The sequence below is a fragment of the Rousettus aegyptiacus genome, unplaced genomic scaffold (assembly GCF_014176215.1).
Source record: "Rousettus aegyptiacus isolate mRouAeg1 unplaced genomic scaffold, mRouAeg1.p scaffold_m13_p_8, whole genome shotgun sequence".
NCBI lineage: Eukaryota > Metazoa > Chordata > Mammalia > Chiroptera > Pteropodidae > Rousettus > Rousettus aegyptiacus.
The window spans coordinates 55,781,060-55,801,772 of NW_023416311.1; the positions used below are offsets into that span (position 1 = coordinate 55,781,060).

A 20,713-nucleotide genomic window follows, 5' to 3' on the forward strand; every position below is an offset into this window, starting at 1 on the left:
TTCATGTTCATTTGCTACCACAAACAATGATATGGCACATTTCCTTGACCTATGTCTTATATGTGCACATGTATAACTGGGTGGTAAATTTCTAAAATGGAATTGCCAAGTAAAAAGGTATGGTCGTTAAAAGAATGAAAAGACTAGGGACAGACTGAGAAAAATATTTGCAAAACATATATTTGATAAAAGACTTGTATCCAAAATATACAAAGAACTCTTAAAATTCAATAAGAAAACAAAAAACTCAATTAAAAAATGAGCAAAGGATCTGAACAGACACCTCACCAAAGAAGATACACAGATGGCAAATAAGCATATGAAAAGATGCTGAACATCATATGTCATCTGGGAAATGCAAATTAAAACAAGAAGATAGCACTACACACCAATGAAAATGGCCAAAATTTGAAACACAACACCAGTTTCTGGCAAGGAGTTAAAGCAACAGGAACTCTCATTCATTGCTGATAGGAATGTAAAATAGAATAGCCTTTTTGGAAGACAATTTGGTTATATATTATAAAGCTAAATGTTGTCTTGTATGATCCAGTAATTGTGCTCCTAGGTATTTGTGCAAATGAATTGCAGCCTTATGTCCACAAAAAAACCTGCACGCAAATGCTTATAGCAGCTTTATTTGTAATTGCCAAAACCCAGAAGCAACTAAGATGTTCTTCCCTAGGTAAATTGATAAACTGTGGTACAGCAATACAATGGAATATTATTCAGTGATAAAAATAAATGAGATATCAATCCACAAAAAAGCATGGAAGGATTTTAAATGCGTATTGCTGAGTGAAAAAAGCCAATCTGAAAAGGCTAATTACTATATGAGTCCAACTATATGACATTCTGGAAAAAGCAAAAATGTAGAGACAGTTTAAGGACCAGTGGTTGTTAAGGGAAGAGAAAGGGCAAAAGAGGGATTTTTAGAGCAGTGAAATTATTCTGTATGGTACACTAAATGTAGATATATGACATTATGCATTTGGCATAACCCATTGAACTGCACAACACAAAGAATGAACCCTAATGTAAATTATGCACTTTAGTTAATAATAATCTATCAATAATGTTTCATCAGTTGTAACAAATATACCACACCAATGCAAGATGTTAACAATAGGAGAAACTGAGGACAGGGGGAGAGAGAATTTATAGAAACTCAGTACTATCTGCTCAATTTTGCTGTAAACCTAAAACTACTCTAAAGTCTAAAGTCTATTAACTTTTTTAAAAAGTGTGGACATTTTGAAAGTGCAAAGTCAGTTTATCATATCTATTTTGACTGCTAATGATATTTTGTTATGCAGAATTGTTTTACGGCTTCTGCACTTAGTGTCCTGAAAAGTCTTCTCTACACAGAGCTTTTGAAAAAATATTTCATATTTTTTAGTAGCCTTATAGTTTTCTTTTTTTATTTAAAAATCTTTTATTAATCTGGATTTTATTTAAATGTTAGAATTGATTCTTATTTATAATACCATCTTCTTAAAAAGACATAATAAAATGCATGCCATAGAGAAAGCATTTTAGGTTAAATGTATAACATTGATCTAAAACCTTCTTTATGTTGTGATGTGTGTTGAGAAATGAAGCAGGATTCCTAAACTGCAGTCTGTGGTCCCTTGAGGTTCATGAATGCAATTTACAAGAGGGCCTGGTAACCCTCAGTAGTGTGTGTGAGTGCGTGTGTGTGTGTGTGTGTGTGTGAACATTTACATGGACTATACGGTTGGAGTGTTCTGTCACGTTATTTAGGTTCTCAAAAGTATTCACAAATCCTAAATTATTAAGAAAAGATGAAGAAAACTTTTCCCTAGAAGAGATAAACTCTGATAAAATTTCCCAAAAGGATGTTGTTATCTCTATCAAATAGAATATTTTCCTCTCTAGGGAATGTGTCTGTGAACTGCATTACTTAGAAATCACTCATGATTAAGCTCACAGAACCAAATATTTAGAAAAAAACAAAAAACAAAAAAAGCATACATCTTCTAGATGACTATATTGATCAGAAGCTTGACTCAGATTTTGAAATTTGTTTGCCCAGGACATAAGGAGAAACTGACTCTTAAGATTCTTAAACTTTTTAAAAATTACATAATAGTTATAATTCATCATCATGTATCAAGTCTAAGCAAGAAACAAATGATAACTCGTTCATATCAAATTAAAATATAATTAATAGAACCTTAATGAAAAAGTGGAAAGATTTCTTTTTGACATATTTATTTATTATGTTTTTGTAGGTTTATTTTTTTTCCCTAGGGAGAAGAGTTCCTTAATTCTAAAAACTAAAAGTTAAGAAAATATTTCCATTTTTGGAGCTACAAATTATTTCTCATCTATCCCAGTGTTTGTGGTTTTCCAATGAATGATTGATATACTTTGAGTGTAATTTTTTCTAAAATGCTGATGTTTATCCATGTACTTTTGTTCTTTCTTGTTTCAAAAAAAGTATTAAAGTGCTAAAGAACACCAACTGTTTTTAAATGCAACACTTTAGAACTTAACCTTTTACGTGAACAAGGAAATTAATATTTCCTTTGCACTCTTAACTTATCCTACACTATCAACATGAAAATGTGTTAATGACAAATGGATCTATATTTTACAGATTATATATGTATGTACTTCAAATATGAAATAAATAGCACATAAATTTTATTAAGTTTTATGTTTGAATGGAAAAGGACTCTGTATATTTTGATACTGTCATCATTGTAATGGTGACATCACCCTACATTTTGTTGACTATATTCTCTGGATTCTGATATGTATATATATACTATAGATAGAGATTTTGTATATAATGAATTTTAACCTGAGTTTATTAATTTCACCTAGTATGGTTTCTTTTTCTTAATGTACATTTGTGTGTTTGTTTCCTTTTCTATCACATAGGAATTTTGGATACATCCAATACAGAAGCTGTAAGGGAGAAATCCAAAGGAAATGAAATCAGTAATCCTTCAGAGCAATTGCTACCAGTAAAAGAGGTAAGTGATGAATTAAAGGGTGGTATTTCTTTATTCATATTTAATATCATCATCATATGTATGTGAATCCATTACGAATCAAAATGTTTTGAGTTTTGCCATTTGACACACACAAACATAATTCTCGATTGAAAATTGACTTATAAGCTTTGACAAAAATTGAATTTTGTGGAGAGGGGTAAAAATGGATATTAAAAAGGAAAGGAAAAAGAAAGAATAGTTTGAACTGGCTTCTTATTTTAGTGTATATACCATGTAACTATTTGTTCTCAGATCCATTACCACTCTTTCCCTTCCAGGCTTCCTTGCTTTCTGGATTCTGGGAAGGTTTGGCCAATGAAAAGCACTGAGGGAAGACCTAGAGGATAGATGTTGGAGAAAACCAGAGTATTTCTTCTCCTCTCTCTGTATCCATAACTCCTTTAACTCTTCTGTAGGCCCTGTTCCAACCTCACAGTCCTCCCTCCATGGTTTCAGTTCAACCTGGCAGGTCCGCCTTACCTTCAACTTTGACTGGTGGCCCCAGTAACTAGACTTCCATAGATAGTCCCCTTGCTTTGTTCCTCCAGCCCCAGGAATGGTAGTGGCTTCCTGCTATATTAATAGCTATCTTTACTTCATAACCCATGTTTGGCTCCTCAAAATTTTATCACCTTGGTAACCTACAGTTAAAATTTTTTCTTTTGAAATACCTAGAGTGATTTCTGTTTTCTGAATGGATCTTGACTGATATAATAGGCAAACATTTCAAAAAGCAAAAGAACACAGAATTTTAACAGTTTCGACTTAGAAAGCAAAGAAAATAATCAGGAAAATGAAAAGTTATACATTATACTTTAACCAAAAATCAGAGTAGGTATAAAGAAATTAGCATTAAGTGATGAAAGAAGGGATTCAACAGGTATTTACTTTGTGCACAGAACAGAAAGCCACATTGTTTCCTCTTTCTTCTTTGATCAACTAGTAAATGTTCTTTATTCTAACTGGAATATTTCACATCATATGGAAAGAGTAGAAGGAAACAAACAATATTTCATGAAAACAAATAGACTTCTAGGAGAACATTGCAGTAGTAAAGATTTTAGTTGTCTTTTTTAAGAACAGCTATTTATGCGCTTGATTTTTATATTTGGAAAAGAAAATGGAACAAGATATCAGATGGAACAAGATAATTACATATAAATTACCATGGGCCAAGGTAATTATCATTGCACACATGCGCGCGCGCGCACACACACACACGGACAAACACACATCAGGCGATTTTTACCAGGATGTATTTCGTTGGGTGTATGGATGAATGAATGAATGAATAATTTTAATGAATAGATATGCCCTGGTGGGGAAATAAAAACTAGAGTTTTATTGTTATTTTTTAATTTTTGTGGAGGTGGTTTCCTTTTTACATTTCTGTCATAAATATGTCTCAAAGAAATACTATTATAGTCTGGGACTATGTCCATGGCACTTTTAAAGTTTCACTTATAAGGAAGGAGATTATATGAGCTGAGTAGATTCAAATATTGAATAATTTTATGCAAAAATAAGATGAGAGATGTGTTTTCCAGCCCCATGATATTAAAAGTCCAAAGAAATTTTAGAAAGTTCAATTACAACTTAATTATATGCATAATGAGAACGAGAGCCACTTTTTTTATTATAGAATGAATCATGGAATCATAGATTTTCTAGAAGAATCACCTTTATTACTTTATACAGTATATACACAAAGCATAAAATTAATGCTGAGTGGGATGTTTGTACAAGAAAATGAAGTTAATGATCATAATCTCAGTAATTTTAGACTAAAAGTTACCATAGAAATCAACCAATTCAGCTCTTTTATTTTTCTGACAAAAAACCTAGGATCCATAAAAATAAGTAATTTAGCCAGAGATATTGAGCCTGGAGTCTTCTGAAGTTGCGGTAGGTAAATTATTACTGTAAACAAGATTATATAAAAACAGGGAAAGTTTAATTCTAAGCACAGGTTCAGCCTACTACCCATGATGTTTTTAGTACCAGAGAACATAAGAGGACTTGGGGAAAATATACATTCATAAATATATTGCCATGTGAGACAAAGACCAAAAGAATAAAAGAAAATAACACCAGCCTCCACCCCAAACTTCCCATTCCCCCCACACAGAGTAATTCAGATAATTTTAATTTTTCATTTCCTGGAACAAAAGTAGTGCCACTTACCACTCTAAGAGTGGAGAAACTAAATAAAATTCTAAAGTAAAGATCCAGGAAGGTGCAGTGATGTATTTTCTCTGAGAAATATATTTATTACTATTTTTTGGCTTATCTGGATTTCTGAGAGTGAAAAAGAAATAAAAGGTTGAATATTAAATGCTGTCATGCTGCAATACTTGTTAACAATAAACTCTAAAAAAGACTATAAAATCTAATTTAGACTTTATTAAATATATTGAATTTAAAGTTTGCTTGATGTGATAAATAGTAAGTATAACTTTCGGCTCTCATAAGATGGTTTTATTGAACTATATTTAAGAGATTAAATTTTGAAAAAATTTTTGATTAAATTCACTGATGAATTAAAATGAAATGTCAGGATATTACTGTGTGTTAAAGAATGTACATGTTTTTGTATATTGCTTTATTCACTGGGTAATATATTTCAGGTTGTAAGAATGGCTTTTACAGCTTATCAAAAAATACCTATATTCGACATGCTGAATGAAAGCAATAATTTTATATCTATAACAATAGAAATACTTGTTGGTGAGTTAAAATTAATATAATGCCATATAAATTTATATTTCAGGCTACTTTCCTAGATTTTGGCTGGAGAAGTGCATTTAAAGAAATATCTCTTCCCATGGCACATTGTATAACAACAGCAATTGAAGATTTTTCCCTAAAAATTCTCCAGCAGGAACAGAACGAAAGGTCTTCAGCTGTGACCTATGCTATGAACCTTGTAAATGTCCAACAAGTTTGGCAAGATAGCCGTGTGGTTCCTGAGGAGGACCGACCAAAGAAAATTGCAAAGGCAAGTACCAAATCCTTTCAAAACGGTAGACTGGCATAATGAGGCTTTGCTTTTTTTTTTATTTATTTTTATTTTTTTAATATATAAGCCATTGAAAGGGAACTTGTAGAAAAATGGTGGCGTCTCTTGGCAAACACTTGGTAATTGACCCAATACCAGTTTTCTTCTCTGGTATTGTGGGCCATTACTAACAAAAAGAACTTAGACTTGTTGCCATCTTGTTTTCCATATGTCTACGACTTGTTTGGGTTATACCTTTGAATGACTTCGAGAGAAATTTAGAGTTACTGTGTTTTATTGGTTTAGGCAACTTTTAAATCTGTTTTTATGCCTTAAAGAACATTCTGTTTCATTAGCATCAGTCTTACATATTGATATGTGCTTTGAGAGTCACAGAATACACTGAGAAAATAATAGGTAATTATGCAAATAGATCAATACGGTTACCCGGTATTAAGTCCACAATGAATTCAGCAACCCATGACTGAAATGATTTTAAAAGAGTTCTTAAAGATTGCCATGCTGAGGCTCCAGAACATTACCCAGACAACACGTTTGGCTAATCTAAGTAGAGGCAAGTTTTGCCTTCCCTTAAGAAGTAGACAGGCATTACTTCTAAAAGTTGCTGACTCCTCGCCAATAAAAAGATGCTACAGGAGGTTGTTTTTGATGCTTCTAGATTAATTTAAACTGACATGACCTTATTTACATGTGATTAATTAAAAAATCTTTTCTGAAAAATTTAGTAAAAGAAAATTAAAATAAATTTAAAAATAATGCAATCATGTTAATATCAAGGATACGTATTTAACTACAAATAAAAGTATTGTCATGCAAAGCTATTTTTTGAATTTTTCATAATGTCTGGTAAGCATAAAGTTTGAAAGTTATATATAGAGAAGCATCATTTCGGTATTTCCTTATTTGACATAAAACACTTAGCTTTCTACGACTGAGAAATTGATTACTATAAAGTTATATCATCATATTTATGTTTGATGCCAAATTCATTATTTAGGAATTTGACTCCCCTGTACATAAATTACATGGTGCTGTCAGAGTACAAATAACTTGGTGCTACATTTATTTCTCCCTAGTTTTGTTCTGACATCATGGAAAAACTTGACACAATGCTTCCACTGGCTCTGGCATGCAGAGATGATTCTTTTCAGGAAATTAGAGCAAACTTTGTGGAGGCCTGTTATAAAGTGGCAACAGCTGTCCTGGAGAGACTGCAAGAGAGAGGCAAGGAGGTTCCTTCCAAAGCACCCCTGAAAAACTTGCACATACTGCTCTCCACGGCAGTGTGTGTCTTCCAGCATTTTACTCAATATGATAATTTGATGAAAGAAAATACTAAGAAGTGAGTGTCATTTAAATTAAATTGATGTCCATGTGTATAGTAACATGTACTCTTTGTGTATCACAGGAGTGAAATTTTGATGGTAATGTTTAAGAAAGAGAAAATAATAATTAACATGGTGAAATATTTTCATTTGTCTTGACTAGGAAATGTCAAAAAGGTGAAACATGGGATATATTAAATCAGAAACATAAATAGTAAGAAAGATATTTTTTTCTAATGGCTCACTCAAAAGACCCATGCATTTTTCATATTCTAATCTGGAGCAACAATTTTATGAATGCTGTTATGACATAACCAAACGAACCCTTTCCATGTGAGATACTTTGTATTGACTACACTGAAAAGGAAAAATAAACTCTTTTTTGTCCCTTGTATAACACAGTTGTGAAATAGGCACTTCTCTCTTTTGTTTCTAAGCCTACAAGAAGTTAGGAGATAACATAGAAAAAAAAATGCATTTCAGTCTATTCTGTTGACTAATGTAAACATATTTTAGAACATTGATTTATTAATAAACTACCCTTAACATTTAAGAAGGAAGCATTCGTCAGTGTTAATTCTCATGTATTAGTAGTCTAAAGTGATTCTATGTTTTCTGTACATAAAATTAAAATGACCACAGATATTATCACATGGTCTTTCTGACTACCCTATTGTGCTCTCTAGAAGATAGTGTGGCCCCTTGCAAAGGGAACATGTGAACCCGGCAGTCCAGTGTGAACCCAAGAATCTATTCTATATTACTTATTCAGCCTTTGAGGTTCCTTAGTTATGAGAGAAAACATAACATAAATAGCTAAAGATAAAGTAATATAAATTTGGCTTGATGTAGGATATAACTGTGACATTTCTTTAATTCTCATAAGCAGTCAGATGTTGTGATTCATAGTTAAATTTATAAACAAAATGTGCCAGAAATCACTTTATTTCTGTTGAATATTTTAAAACAGTTTAGGAGATAATTGACATATACAAAATTACAATTTTTAAAATAAAAAGAGTATATTTGTGAGAGGTGTGATAGCTTTATAAAAGTTGGTTCTGACAAATGCATGTGTTCTCTATAACAACAATAACCTAATGCCTAAATAATGCACTGATCTCTAATAATAGGCTTACAAAGAATACTTTTATTTTTGAATGATATATTGACAATGCAGTTTGTCTCAAGTTGAAGTGCATATTTGTGGAACAGCAGATGTACATTTTCAAAGGACTTGCAAAACAAAGACCAGCTTTTTTTTTTTTTTTTTTTTTTTGGAAAGTGAATGTGAATGCAGACTTAAGCATTAGGAGGAAATGAATGATTGATATCTAATAATCAAAACCATTTGTAGTACTGGAGATTGTTACCTCCTACTGCACAGGCCTTAAATCTCTGTCCCTTTGATCATTCCCTCTGAACAGACCCATATTCCTGGTGCCTGTCCAACGATATCAGGAATTCATCAACACTCTACAGTTTCAGGTTACGGACTACTGCGTCAGAGTTTGTGCTACAAGCATTTTACAGGATGCTGAGAGCCATCACTGGGATGACTACAAAGCTTTTTATGAGGTGTGAAGTTAAGTTTACTATCCCTTCTTTTTACACAAATATGTTTTACTGCCTACCTGCTTTCTGGCTAATTAGAAACATGAGCTTGGCATTACTAACACACGAAGGCTGTTAGGATAATATTTTTAAAATATTGAATTTGTACTTAGGAAAAACACTGTTTTTAAAAACCTGAAATAATTAGACATCAGAACTCTCCTTCTGCTTAAAAGTAAAAATAACTTAATTTGCGCTGCAGTGTTTCAGTGCTATATGATAAGTTGAAATATAATGGGATGAAATGAAAATTCTAAGAGATAACAATGCCAAAATGCTATAACCTTGTATTTTTTCCAAAGGGATCAATTATAGGTATTCTTGCACTTTTTTTTCTTGTTATGTATTTCAATCTATGTTTGATAAATATTTTTTATTAAGCTGCTTTATTCTTTACACTTATTTATTTTCCTTGTCATTGTATTTTCTTATGAGTGTGCTTTAGGAACCATCTGATCATTTATAGCTTACTTATTTTCATTTAGCCTGTGTTTTGAAATCCCAAATTTCTACTGAATTAAAGCCTAATGATTACCAATGCAACCAAACCCAGAGTTAGTTAAAATTATTCATCATCAGGCTTCATTATTTTCCCTTCCTCTAAATCCCATCGATTAATACATAAACTACAATATTTAAAATTCCTCGAAGTCGCTTTCAGGGCAGGGTGAAACATTTATATCTTAATAAGAGATAATCAGGGTTTTAAAAAAATTCGTCAGTCAAATCTAACTTCATTAGTCTCATCTACCCTTTCCTTTAGATTGAAGGCTATGGTTTTTGTTTTTCTTGGTTGTCCTAATCACTATGGAGTATTGAGAAAAATAGACTGGAATTTTATTCAACCAATTCACTCTTGTCACCTCCCTGACACTGAAGGTTCCTGTGGCTCTGTTTGTGGCAGAGTTAGTAATCGAATAAATGTTGCTACACCAGAGAAGAGTAGCTAATAAGAACCTCTTTAAAAGGATTTTCCACTTATTCTAAGGCCATTTCATCTCTCCTTTAGAGGCCCTTCCCAGATAGTTTTTCTTTTTGCAAGAGCATCCATATAGAATTTTCCAAACCTGACATACTTCAAACAGCAGTGAGCAGAATGAAAATGAGAAAGTGGTATAGTACAGCTGGTAGCCTGAGATAAGAATGAAAGTATTGGGCTTCCCCTCTCTTGGCAGCATCATAGCTTCCTTATTTGCCTTGAGGTAAACAGAGAGGTTGAAAATGAATCCATCTCATGTTTCAAACTATTTCAATGTGTCAGTATACTAATGAGCAATTCTATATGATGTTTTCATTGAAAAACAGGTATCATCTGATTATATGTCCAACATAGAGGTTTTATGTTTCCTCTTATGCAAATTGGTAGCTAGAAGAGTTGTACAGTATAAATAATAAGTAGATGCATTGAGAACCTGTTATTGAAGTTATCAAGATTTAAAAAAAAAAAAACAAGAAAAAAAACCAAATTACTATGTAACATGTGGTTCTTAGATCTTATGACAACGCTTTAGCTTCAAAGACAGAAATAACAAGATAGTTACCCTGTGATTACATGGTACTGTAGCTTCCATATACTTACATGGTCAGTAGTTACAATTTAATTGCAGAGTTAGTGGTTGTTATTTATGCTCAGAAAAATAAAGTGATACTGCTTTTCTATTTACCAAAAATAAGAACCTTCTAAAAATAGCACAGATTTTATGTTTTGACAACTGGAGTACCTGACAGGGTTTTATCCTGTTCACTGAACCCCTTTCTTCTCCTCTCCCCATTATTCCAACTGACTTGTAAAACAGGACTAGTTTTTTAGCAGGGCCGTTTTGAGAGGAAAGGAGATGAAATCTGCCTGACTGAAGGCAAACGGCAGGATAGAGATCTCAGGGGAACCTATTGCCATGGGCAGTGTATAGTAAAGAAGGAGTGAACAAATTTACAAGATGTGGAGCAACATTTGTTCATGTTTTGTGATATCAAGTGAGCCCTAGGTACATTATTTCCACTTTCTGAACTGTCAGGTTGAGAGAGTTGAAGATTTTGGTATCTCTGATGAGGTGCTGGTCGGATGGCACAGTGGGTGTTCAGATTACATGTTTAAAATTAAGCATTTAGTACAGTTGACATCTGCTCAATTTTAGCAACTTGTGTTTTCCAACAGTCAAAGAATAAAGAATTGTCTGTTCAAAGATAATATTGAGTGGCTATATAATAAAACCCAGCTGCTTGTTTCCTGATGTATAATCTAAATAAAAACTCACATCTGTTTACATTATAGTGAGTCTACGAAAATAACAGATGTTTACTATCAGAGGACTTTTGAAATGATAAGAAATAGAGAAACAGGTCAGAAAAATAAATGAATCACATTTAGTTTAATGAAAACCCTTACATACATTGAAGTTACACACATTTTGAAGAGAATCATGAGAATGATGACCAGTTTGGAATATAAACTTGAAATTTATATTTTAAAAAGTCTTAAAAATAATGTTTTTCACTTTTAGGAATCTGTGTGCCTAAAATTATTTTTATTTTCTCTTTATTGCAAGGAATTTTTAAAAAATATTTTAAAAACTATGAGAAATTATGTTGACCATGTTATTATAAACACCTATCCATTGCCATGGGAAAAGTTAGTGTAAATTATTCATACTAGTCATTACATCAGCTGAGTGAGCTTTGCTTTAATTAAAATACAACACCAAAAGTATAAGAAAATTGAGCTTTAAAACTCCTTTCTTACTTTAGGAAATTTTTAAAAGTATTCTTTATTGCATAACACAATAAAGAAAGTATAAGGAATTATTATTTTGCTACTTCCTCATTAATTTTGTAATTTTTTTTCTTAAATAGTTTTGATACATATAGTCAGAAAGTCAGAAGCAGGTGGTCAAAGTCCCCTCCAGATTGCATCTGACTCTTTGAAATTTGATGCCCAAGTTTCCCACCCAAGGATACAATTCTACTCACTTATAAACTCCATTTGAAAGCCAATAGATAACTAAAATTATCATTAAATGGTAACTAAAAAAGATTTTAGTGATCAAAGAAATCACTAGAAGAATTATACACAAAGAAAACATGAATAGGAGCATATGCATAAGAAAGTATTCACTTTCGGTATAAGAGAACAGATTTTTATTTAGATGATATTTGTTTGAGTAAAATACATAGTGGGCAAAGCAGACATTTTAAGTCAACAAGGATTATGTAGAAATAAAATGGGAAGTTTTACTAGTTTAACTTTTGATATAGTTATATAATCAGGATAATGTTTGAAGAATGCATTCTACTCTTCCTATTTCAGATAATCTTTTAATCTGGTTTGAAGAAAATGAGGTCAAATTACTAGCATACCTCCCTGTGAGCATGTTAACTAATTAATGCTTGTAAATCACTTGAGGCTACCTTCTCATTTCTGCCTGTTCCCCTTGGCCTTGGCCATTGTCGAGTCTCTGTCTGTGGTCAGGGAAAATTTGGCACACAGGAAGAGGTCTATAAGGGGAAGGAAGGGAATGAAAATCTGGCTCCTTGGAAGTATGAAGCGCAGTGAAAATAATAAGAAATAATGATAGCATCTGCCTAGGTTTTACAAAATCTTGTTAAATCAGACTATTGTATTATCTGTTTGTAGTGTTGTTATTAAAACTCCATCGATAAAATAGTTTAATGTAATAATCTTCAACAGTTACCTATCCCCCTTGGTTTCACACATGTTGATAAGTATACAGTATGTAAGTTAATTTTTTTCTTATCATTCTCATTGTAATGTGAAATCTGAATATTTGCAAAATTATCTCAATGATGCTAATAGTCTCAGAAAAATATAATAATTTAAATAATTAAAATTTAATTTTAGAAGAAGCAGCCCACTATCTTAAACTAGCATGACTTGTTTAGCCGCTATAAAGCTGATTGTGTAAAGTAAATTTTAAAATGTAGACCAGGAGTAGGTGAATCAAAGATATGCTAGGTTAAACGCTTGCGGTCTGGATTTGCATTGGAATATCTAGTCTTGTAGTTGAAATAAAATGTATGTTCCTTTGTCAGTAAGGATGTTTTACATCTTGTCAAAAATCTTTCTTGGTCATCTAGTGTGTCAAACTCTCCAGCTATTTCCTTTCAGCCTGAACTAATTGGGTTCACAGGAAGCAAACTTTTGACATTTTGGAAGAATTGGTTCTATTGTTTAATGTGTGGTAATTTTGCCAGGGGGAAAGATGCTCCTTCTCACTCCAGATGTGGCATTATTTCTTTTGGGCTCTTCATCATGATCTCTGGACCATTCTGCCCCCTAAATTAGCCCAGGAGATTTTAGCAGAAGTTCTGGAGAAATCTTTGGGTCTACTGGCCTCCAGATATGCTCGGGCTCATCCAACTTATAAGAGAACTCCACAGATAAGGTAATCTATGTAAAAACCATTGCTTTTCAAGAAAACTTTTTTACCATTTGGTATAAAGAAGAATGTAATTATGAATCTCATGACATAACTTCTTGTATATTTAATATGTGTCTAACATTTGAAAGGAAATCATATTCAGTTTTCTTAAGATATTTAAGTGGAAATGTGGAACTTGAATCAAATAACTATGCTTTTCTCTTCTTAAAATTGCATATAGAACCCACTTGTTTCTAAAAAATGATTCAAGATATATTGCAATCTAGGATATATATATATATATATACACACACATACACACATAGATAGATAGATAGATAGATAGATAGATAGATAGATAGATAGATAGATAGATAAAGAGAAAATTGAAGTCCCAAAATGGAGGAAAAAAGCATTGTTGTGATAGAGCAGTCAATTTGGCTTTGAGATTCTAAGCAACCAGATGATTTTAGTTTTTCAGTTTTTTTTTAAAGCAACCAGATGATTTTAGTTTTTCAGTTTTTTTTAAAGCCTTTAAATATTGTAGTTAATCTTCATTAAGGAAACTCCTTTGTCTAATCGTTTTTCTCCTTAATATATTCTAATTACTTCTTTCCTCTTTTTCTTTATTTCTTTCTTTTCATTATGTATTACTAAAAGCCAGTTTAACAAAATGTGAAATCACAGAAAATGATGAGCAACAATTCCTGAGTATAAAATTAAAAACCAAATTATAAACCAATTCCATAAATTATCTAGACAATGAATATTACAAAAACATGCTTACCTGATAACAATGGTCTCTATGACGAGAAGACTTTTTTTTTTTTTTTAATAAATATTCTGACTAATGTGATTACGGTCTGTCTTTTAAATATATATAGATACATTTTAGAAGGAACCTACAGACCTGAGGCCTCTTTCGTGTTTTGTTTTGTTTTTCTTTGGCAGTAGGAATCATTCCCTGAATGTGTTCTTATAAAGCATGCTTGTTGTATTTGAAGGGCATTTAGGTCCTGCTACCGTGTTTCATAAATATAGTATTTTGCACAGGTTGTTTTGAATTACTGGCCAAATATTTATTTTTTTAAAAATTGAACTCTTAAGAATAGATGGAAAATTCCATTTTTATATCAAAGAATACCTCATTCTTTTCCTTATATAGTACAAATCACTTTTGACTATGAGGTGGCAAGTCATTATGAGATGTTTGTGAAATCAGATTTAGAATTAGCTCATGAAATAGGTATTATATTTAATTAAATAATTGTACTGTAGAGACTTTTGTTTTTTATTTTCTGGGTAGTCACATAAAAATGACATGCAAAGCTAGAGTTATTTCTTCTAGTTTCTCTAAGTAAAATATTTGAATATTAAACCTAAACCAGTATTAGTATGGAAATCAGATTATGCAGGTGTGTATGTGTTTGTGTGTATGTATGTATATACATATATCTTGAATTTGTAATTTTTTAATTAGCAGTTAGAGTAAGTAGATGCAAACTACAATCAAACCTTCCTAAAGGTGATTCTTAATGTTTTTAGTATTCCAGTAGCCTCTAAATGTCAAATCACCAAAACCATATATATGATATATAGTGTTATATATTATTAATGTATGTATAAATTTATTGTACATATAATAAATTTGAAGCCATAATATTATTTTAAAAGATTCTTTAACTTATTTTTCTTCTTATCACTTCAAAATTTCCATCTTCTATTTTTTAAAACTGAATTTAAAAGAAAAAAGAAGAGAATTAACTGAGGTCCGTAAAATGTCATATACCAAAATAATCTTTAAACAGATCTTTGGATCCCTATTAAAACTCAATAAAGCTAGAAGCAGGTAAATATATTTATAAATAAGGTAAATAATATGGTATATTTTCCAAAAATGTATTTAATATTGAAAACTTCTGAAATTATATGTTTCTACATTAGTACTTCTGGTGTCATTTTTTCTCATCTCTCACTTGCTGGGAGAACACGTGACCCAGCCTTGCAACTTTCTTTTGACAGCTCATACTTGGATGAGGAAAATTGTTCTGCCATCAAATTGTTACTTATCAATATATGTGAATAATAGCACATTTTCTTTTAATCTGGCTTTTCTTTTGCAGAATATAATTTCAAGGAAAATTACTTGAACCTCTTAAATACTATTCTGATAACGCAAAATAAATATATTTTTTAAAAAGTATTCCTAAAACACTTCACTATTGTAGACCTCACTACCCATGAAGATAATGGTATTATGTGTCATTTACACCTGGAAACTGAAACCCTGTCTTTGATGCTCTCTTTCTTTGATCTGTGAAGCTCTGGTATCTAACCAAATATTTCTATTCTTACCTATGTTTAATACAAGAGATATAGATGATAGAGTATATATCAAGCAGAAAAACAATTTTGTTTAAAAATTTTCTTCTTTTTCTTTCCAACAGACTTGATGTCACAACAATTTTAATATGCACTGAGAACATGTTATGGTCAGTTTGCACATCTGTAAAGAAACTTTTAAATCCTCATGAGTATATAGATGACAAAATTTTTAAAATTCATACCCATTGTAATAATCTGTTTACAACATTAGTCATTTTGACTTCACCATTAACTGAATTATATCAGTAAGTATCAAATATACTTTCTTTTTAGCTATTATAATATAGAAAATAATATGATTTAACCAAGTTATTTTCATATTATTTATTGAATTCTTTAAAATAGTAAGTAGAAAATTTTTGGACTGCATTGATTTTGTGAATTGGGCCATTTTACAAAACTAACACTAACCAATAGGGCTTTCTTCATTCTCAAAGCAATTTAGTCCTAATACTGTGTCATATCTCTATCGGTCAATCCTATTCAGTTGATAAGTCTCCAATACAATCAGGGTCATTTTGAGCTTCACTATTTGAATTCTTTAAATGGTCAAATTATATTAATTGCATTGTTATTTCAGCCATATCTTGAAATTCTATGAAAAATAAAATCGTATCTAATGGCATTTTGCTTTTTTAAAAAATATTTTTGTTTTTAATTTTATGTAAAGTGATTTGCTCTAATAAAAAAAAATTCTAAAATATGTCCAAATCTAGAAGAGACCTAATAGTTTTATATTGTCAGTTAATCTACCATAGATTCACCTTTTTAGTATTAAACTTTAGTGTCTGAGCTAGTGATGGCAAGTGAAAATAGGAATAGCATTTTTTAAATTTTGACATATTTTACTTAGCTAAATAAGTAAGATTTTGAAATATTAAAAATTTTGAACTAGTTTTCTGGCTTATTTCTGGTTTATTTAATTCAAATTTGTAATATAGAAAAGGTTGCAGTAGGTCTTCTAATAAAATATTAATGTAATTTGTTTAAATCTGCTCCAAATAGTCACTTTATCTTAAAAACTAGATAATTGCATATTTTTATTTCTTAGATAGTGAAAGTTAGACATGCAGTATTTCTATTTCTTATGATAAATTAGGTTAAGTATTCTTTTCTTAATATTCTGGTAAGTACAACATAAAAATCTTGATTTTCAGTAAATTTTGAGGCTTTTGTGTTAGACACTCTAAGAGTAATTAACAACCGTGGTTCCAATTGTCCTATAATTTTCAACTACTCTTTGATTTTTAACCAACGCATTGTTTACATATTATTCCTTCTGTCACCCTACCTTGAAAACTAATTTTAGAAATGGAGAATTCTTTCAGAAGGGAGAGAAACAAAAAAATTGCCAGAAGTTCGAGATTATTCATAATGGTTTATGATCATAAAAAGCTCAGGGTCTGAAGCCCATACTAAGTCCTAATAAACTAAACTGATTTACCATAGATGAAAAAATTGCTATGCTCTTAGTTCGATGGGTCATTTCATCTAAGAGGAAGGCCCTGTGAAAATCAGGAACAAAGTTGACAAATTTCATGGATTGGTCATGGTGAGCAATATTGAATTTCATGGTTTGTCACAGATGAATAGAAAAGTTTTAACCCTGCAATGCGTTTGTAAAACAAATAAATTATTATCACAGATTGAATATTTTAATAATAATAATGTAACATACATTCATTAGTGTTAACCTGTGGCCTTTCGATACATTTTTTTTAACAACTATGGAAGTACTCGAATCTCTGTGATTTGTGCATTAGATATTGCACTGCAACCTCATTCGACAAATTTAAATTGCTAATTTCAGCCTGGATTATAGAACATTTTACATGAAGCACTGCCTCTGGTTTTTCTTAATATAAAACAGCTACATTGTTTTGAAGCATGAGCGAAAAATCTACATGTACTTTAATTCTTTTTTAATATTTCTCAGTTCATAAAAATTTTCACAAATTTTATGCATTCATGTTGATTTAAATTTTATGATTGTTTTTCTGAAATGGAAATCTAATCTTTGAAATATATTTTGCTTTGTCTTGGCAAAGAAATCTACAGGGCAGCATGTTCTCACTAACTAGGGGAAAATGTACATGCATTGCAAGAACCCTATTGACTTATTTAGCTTCTTTTCATAGACAAGATATGAAGCTGTCATATTATTCGTATTTTAGAAAAAACTGTATCTCTGTCTCACATTAAAAAATTAAACTGTATGCTTTGAGGAGCTGGTAAAAAATAACAATCAGATGTTGAAAGTGTTGAATTTTTTATAAACTATACCTGCCATTTGTCACTATGTGATATGCCTTTTTAGATAGTGACTGCCTTTATTCCAAGTAGTTCTGACAGATAAACTGAATGTATGTTGCTTTCTGAGCTTTGCATAGGACCACTGAATCCCAGGGTAGGAATACATGATTTTAAAATCTTTTCAGAAGAATGAAACCTGTTTGCAAAAATATGTGTTCTTTTTTAACTCTCTTTTGTAGATTTCTTTTAGACTGTTGTAAAAGGAGTACTTTAGGTTTGCTCTCTAGGGAAAGAGACCTGCAGAAACATAAAATATTCACCATGTATTTTCCAAAGTGAGTCTCACTTGTAGTTCTTTCATAAAGGCAGTTAAACTGCACATTCAGAAGTGTAGTCAATGCACATTCACACATTCACCCAGACAGTGGTTTCATATATTGCATTTTTCTTGCATGGAATGTTAGTTTTAGTTTAGTTTAGTTTTTTTTAGCAAATTAAAAATTAGTTCTTGGAATTTTAGTTAAATTAAATTGAGTTTCAAGTCAATAAATGTTTTTGCCTCCTTTGCCCCATATGATTAAGTACAAAGATTAAGCACAAGGGATACGACAATGAGCAGGATGAAAGATCTGTCCTCAATAATTTAGGAAAGCCTGGTAAAATTTTTAATGTTAAAATTAAAAATGTTTTAATATATCATATAAAAACTCCTAAAAGTGGAAGCTTTTTCAAAATTTTTAAAAGTTGATGTCCCCAATGTTATAACATTTAATAATATGGAAGAATAAATTTCTGTATAAGTGCCAACATGCCAGGCAGAGGCTGAAATCATCAGAAATAGGTCAGAATGTCGATCACTAAACCAAGGACAATAGATCTATCTTGGGGTTCATTTTGTGTCATTAACATGGCTTTTGAATCACACTAAATTCCAAGTTATTTCAATGTTAAGTCTAAAGTTTGGTTTCAAACTAATGATTTTTTCAAACTAGATCTTTTAAAGTTACGATCTTCCCTGCCTGTTCATTTATTTATTAAAAAAAAAAAAAAACATTTCACTCTCTATCACAACACAGAACATATTGGACTAAAACTTTGTTTTTTATGCTTCAAAAATATCTGGCAAACTTTGAAAAACAGGTAGTTTTTCAAAATGTTAAGATTAGAGTATGTATATATAAAATGTTGAACATATGGTCATATGACCTAGCAATTTTACGCTTACACCAAAAAAAAATTAAAACATATATCTACACAAAGATTTGTACACAAATGTTCATAGCAACACTTTTCCTAATAGCACAAGGTAGAAAAAAACCCAAGGTCCATCAACTGATGAAAGGATAAACAAAATGTAACATATCTTACAGTAGAATATTATTCAACAATAGAAAGGAATGGAATACTGGTAGACGCTGCAATAGGAATGAACTTCAAAAATATTATGAAAAAAGCTAGACTTAAGAGCACACAAATTATATGATTCCATTTGCTAGACATGTACAGAGTAGGCAAATTCATAGAGAAAGAAACTAGATTAGTGGTTACCAGGGGCTGAGAGAAAGGGAGAGTGGGTAGTATGTGCTAAAAATGGCTACAGGATTTCTTTTGATGCTAATAGTAATGTTCTAAAATTAGATAAAGACGAAAGTTACACAATTCTGTGAATAAAACAAGAACCATTTAATTGTACACTTAAAATGGATAAGTTTTGTGGTGAATTATATATCTCAATAAAGCTGTTAAAATAAAGACTGAATGCAATTAATAAAAATATTTAAAATGTAAAAAAAAGGTGTCTGGAAGAACGTAAAATGATTCAGAAAGTGAAGTTTCTTCACTTAGCATTTTGTTTAGATTTAATGACTCTGTTTGTTCCCCTTCCCTCTTAACATTATTATATTTTTTTTTCCTGGCATGAGATAAAATTTCTTTATTTTTTAAAAATTTATTTATTTTTAATTCTTTAATGTCATCACATATTTGACCCCTTTTATCCCATCTCCCTCCTCTACCCTCTGATGACCACTAGTCTATTGTCCATGTCCATGAGACTCTGTTTGTTTGTCCTGTTCATATGTTGCTTTTAGGTTTATATCCCACGTATAAGTGATATCATGTGATTTTCAACTTTTTCCATCTGGCTTATTTCGCTTAGCATTATTATCTCAAGTTCCATTCATATTGTCACAAATGGCAGTATTTCATCTCCTCTTATGGCTGAATAATATTCCATTGTATATATGTACCACAACTTCTTTAGCCAATGATTTATCATAGGACACTTTGGTTGCTAACATTATTTTTAAGGGGAAATTTTTATTTAAGAAAAGAAAAACCTAAAATCAAACAGCTTTATCTGTGATACTAATAAGGTAAAGCACTGGTAAAACTTAGTGATTAACATTTTAGAAGGCCTGTGCCCTGACTCTTTGACTAGATGGTTCTCGTTCTATACTCAGGGATCAGGTCTTGTTCTATCTGTTCACCATATGTTGTATTTTCAACCTACCCCTTGGTTGTGTACGATCCAAGATTGCTCTTCACAGATGGCCCCAAAATTTATCCTCCTTTCCACTTAGAAGTATCAGACAATACTTTCTAGTCATTCTTTTTTTAATCAGTATTTACTATGTACCTACTATAAAACCAAGCATTGTGCCAGTCATTCTATAACTTAATATCATCATGTTCTAAACTTGAAGAGCTATTTTC

General features: G+C 31.2%; 1 protein-coding gene across 2 annotated transcripts in view; it reads left to right on the forward strand.

The window, feature by feature from the left end:
* KIAA0825 (KIAA0825 ortholog) overlaps positions 1-20,713 on the forward strand; it is a 352,289-nt gene that overhangs the window by 90,497 nt on the left and 241,079 nt on the right. For both annotated transcript variants that reach the window (XM_036226108.1, XM_036226109.1), the window contains 6 exons: positions 2,911-3,005; positions 5,797-6,024; positions 7,122-7,387; positions 8,798-8,948; positions 13,194-13,384; positions 15,808-15,990. In XM_036226108.1, the coding sequence (XP_036082001.1) occupies positions 2,911-3,005; positions 5,797-6,024; positions 7,122-7,387; positions 8,798-8,948; positions 13,194-13,384; positions 15,808-15,990 (1,114 nt within the window). The remainder of the gene's footprint in view (positions 1-2,910; positions 3,006-5,796; positions 6,025-7,121; positions 7,388-8,797; positions 8,949-13,193; positions 13,385-15,807; positions 15,991-20,713) is intronic.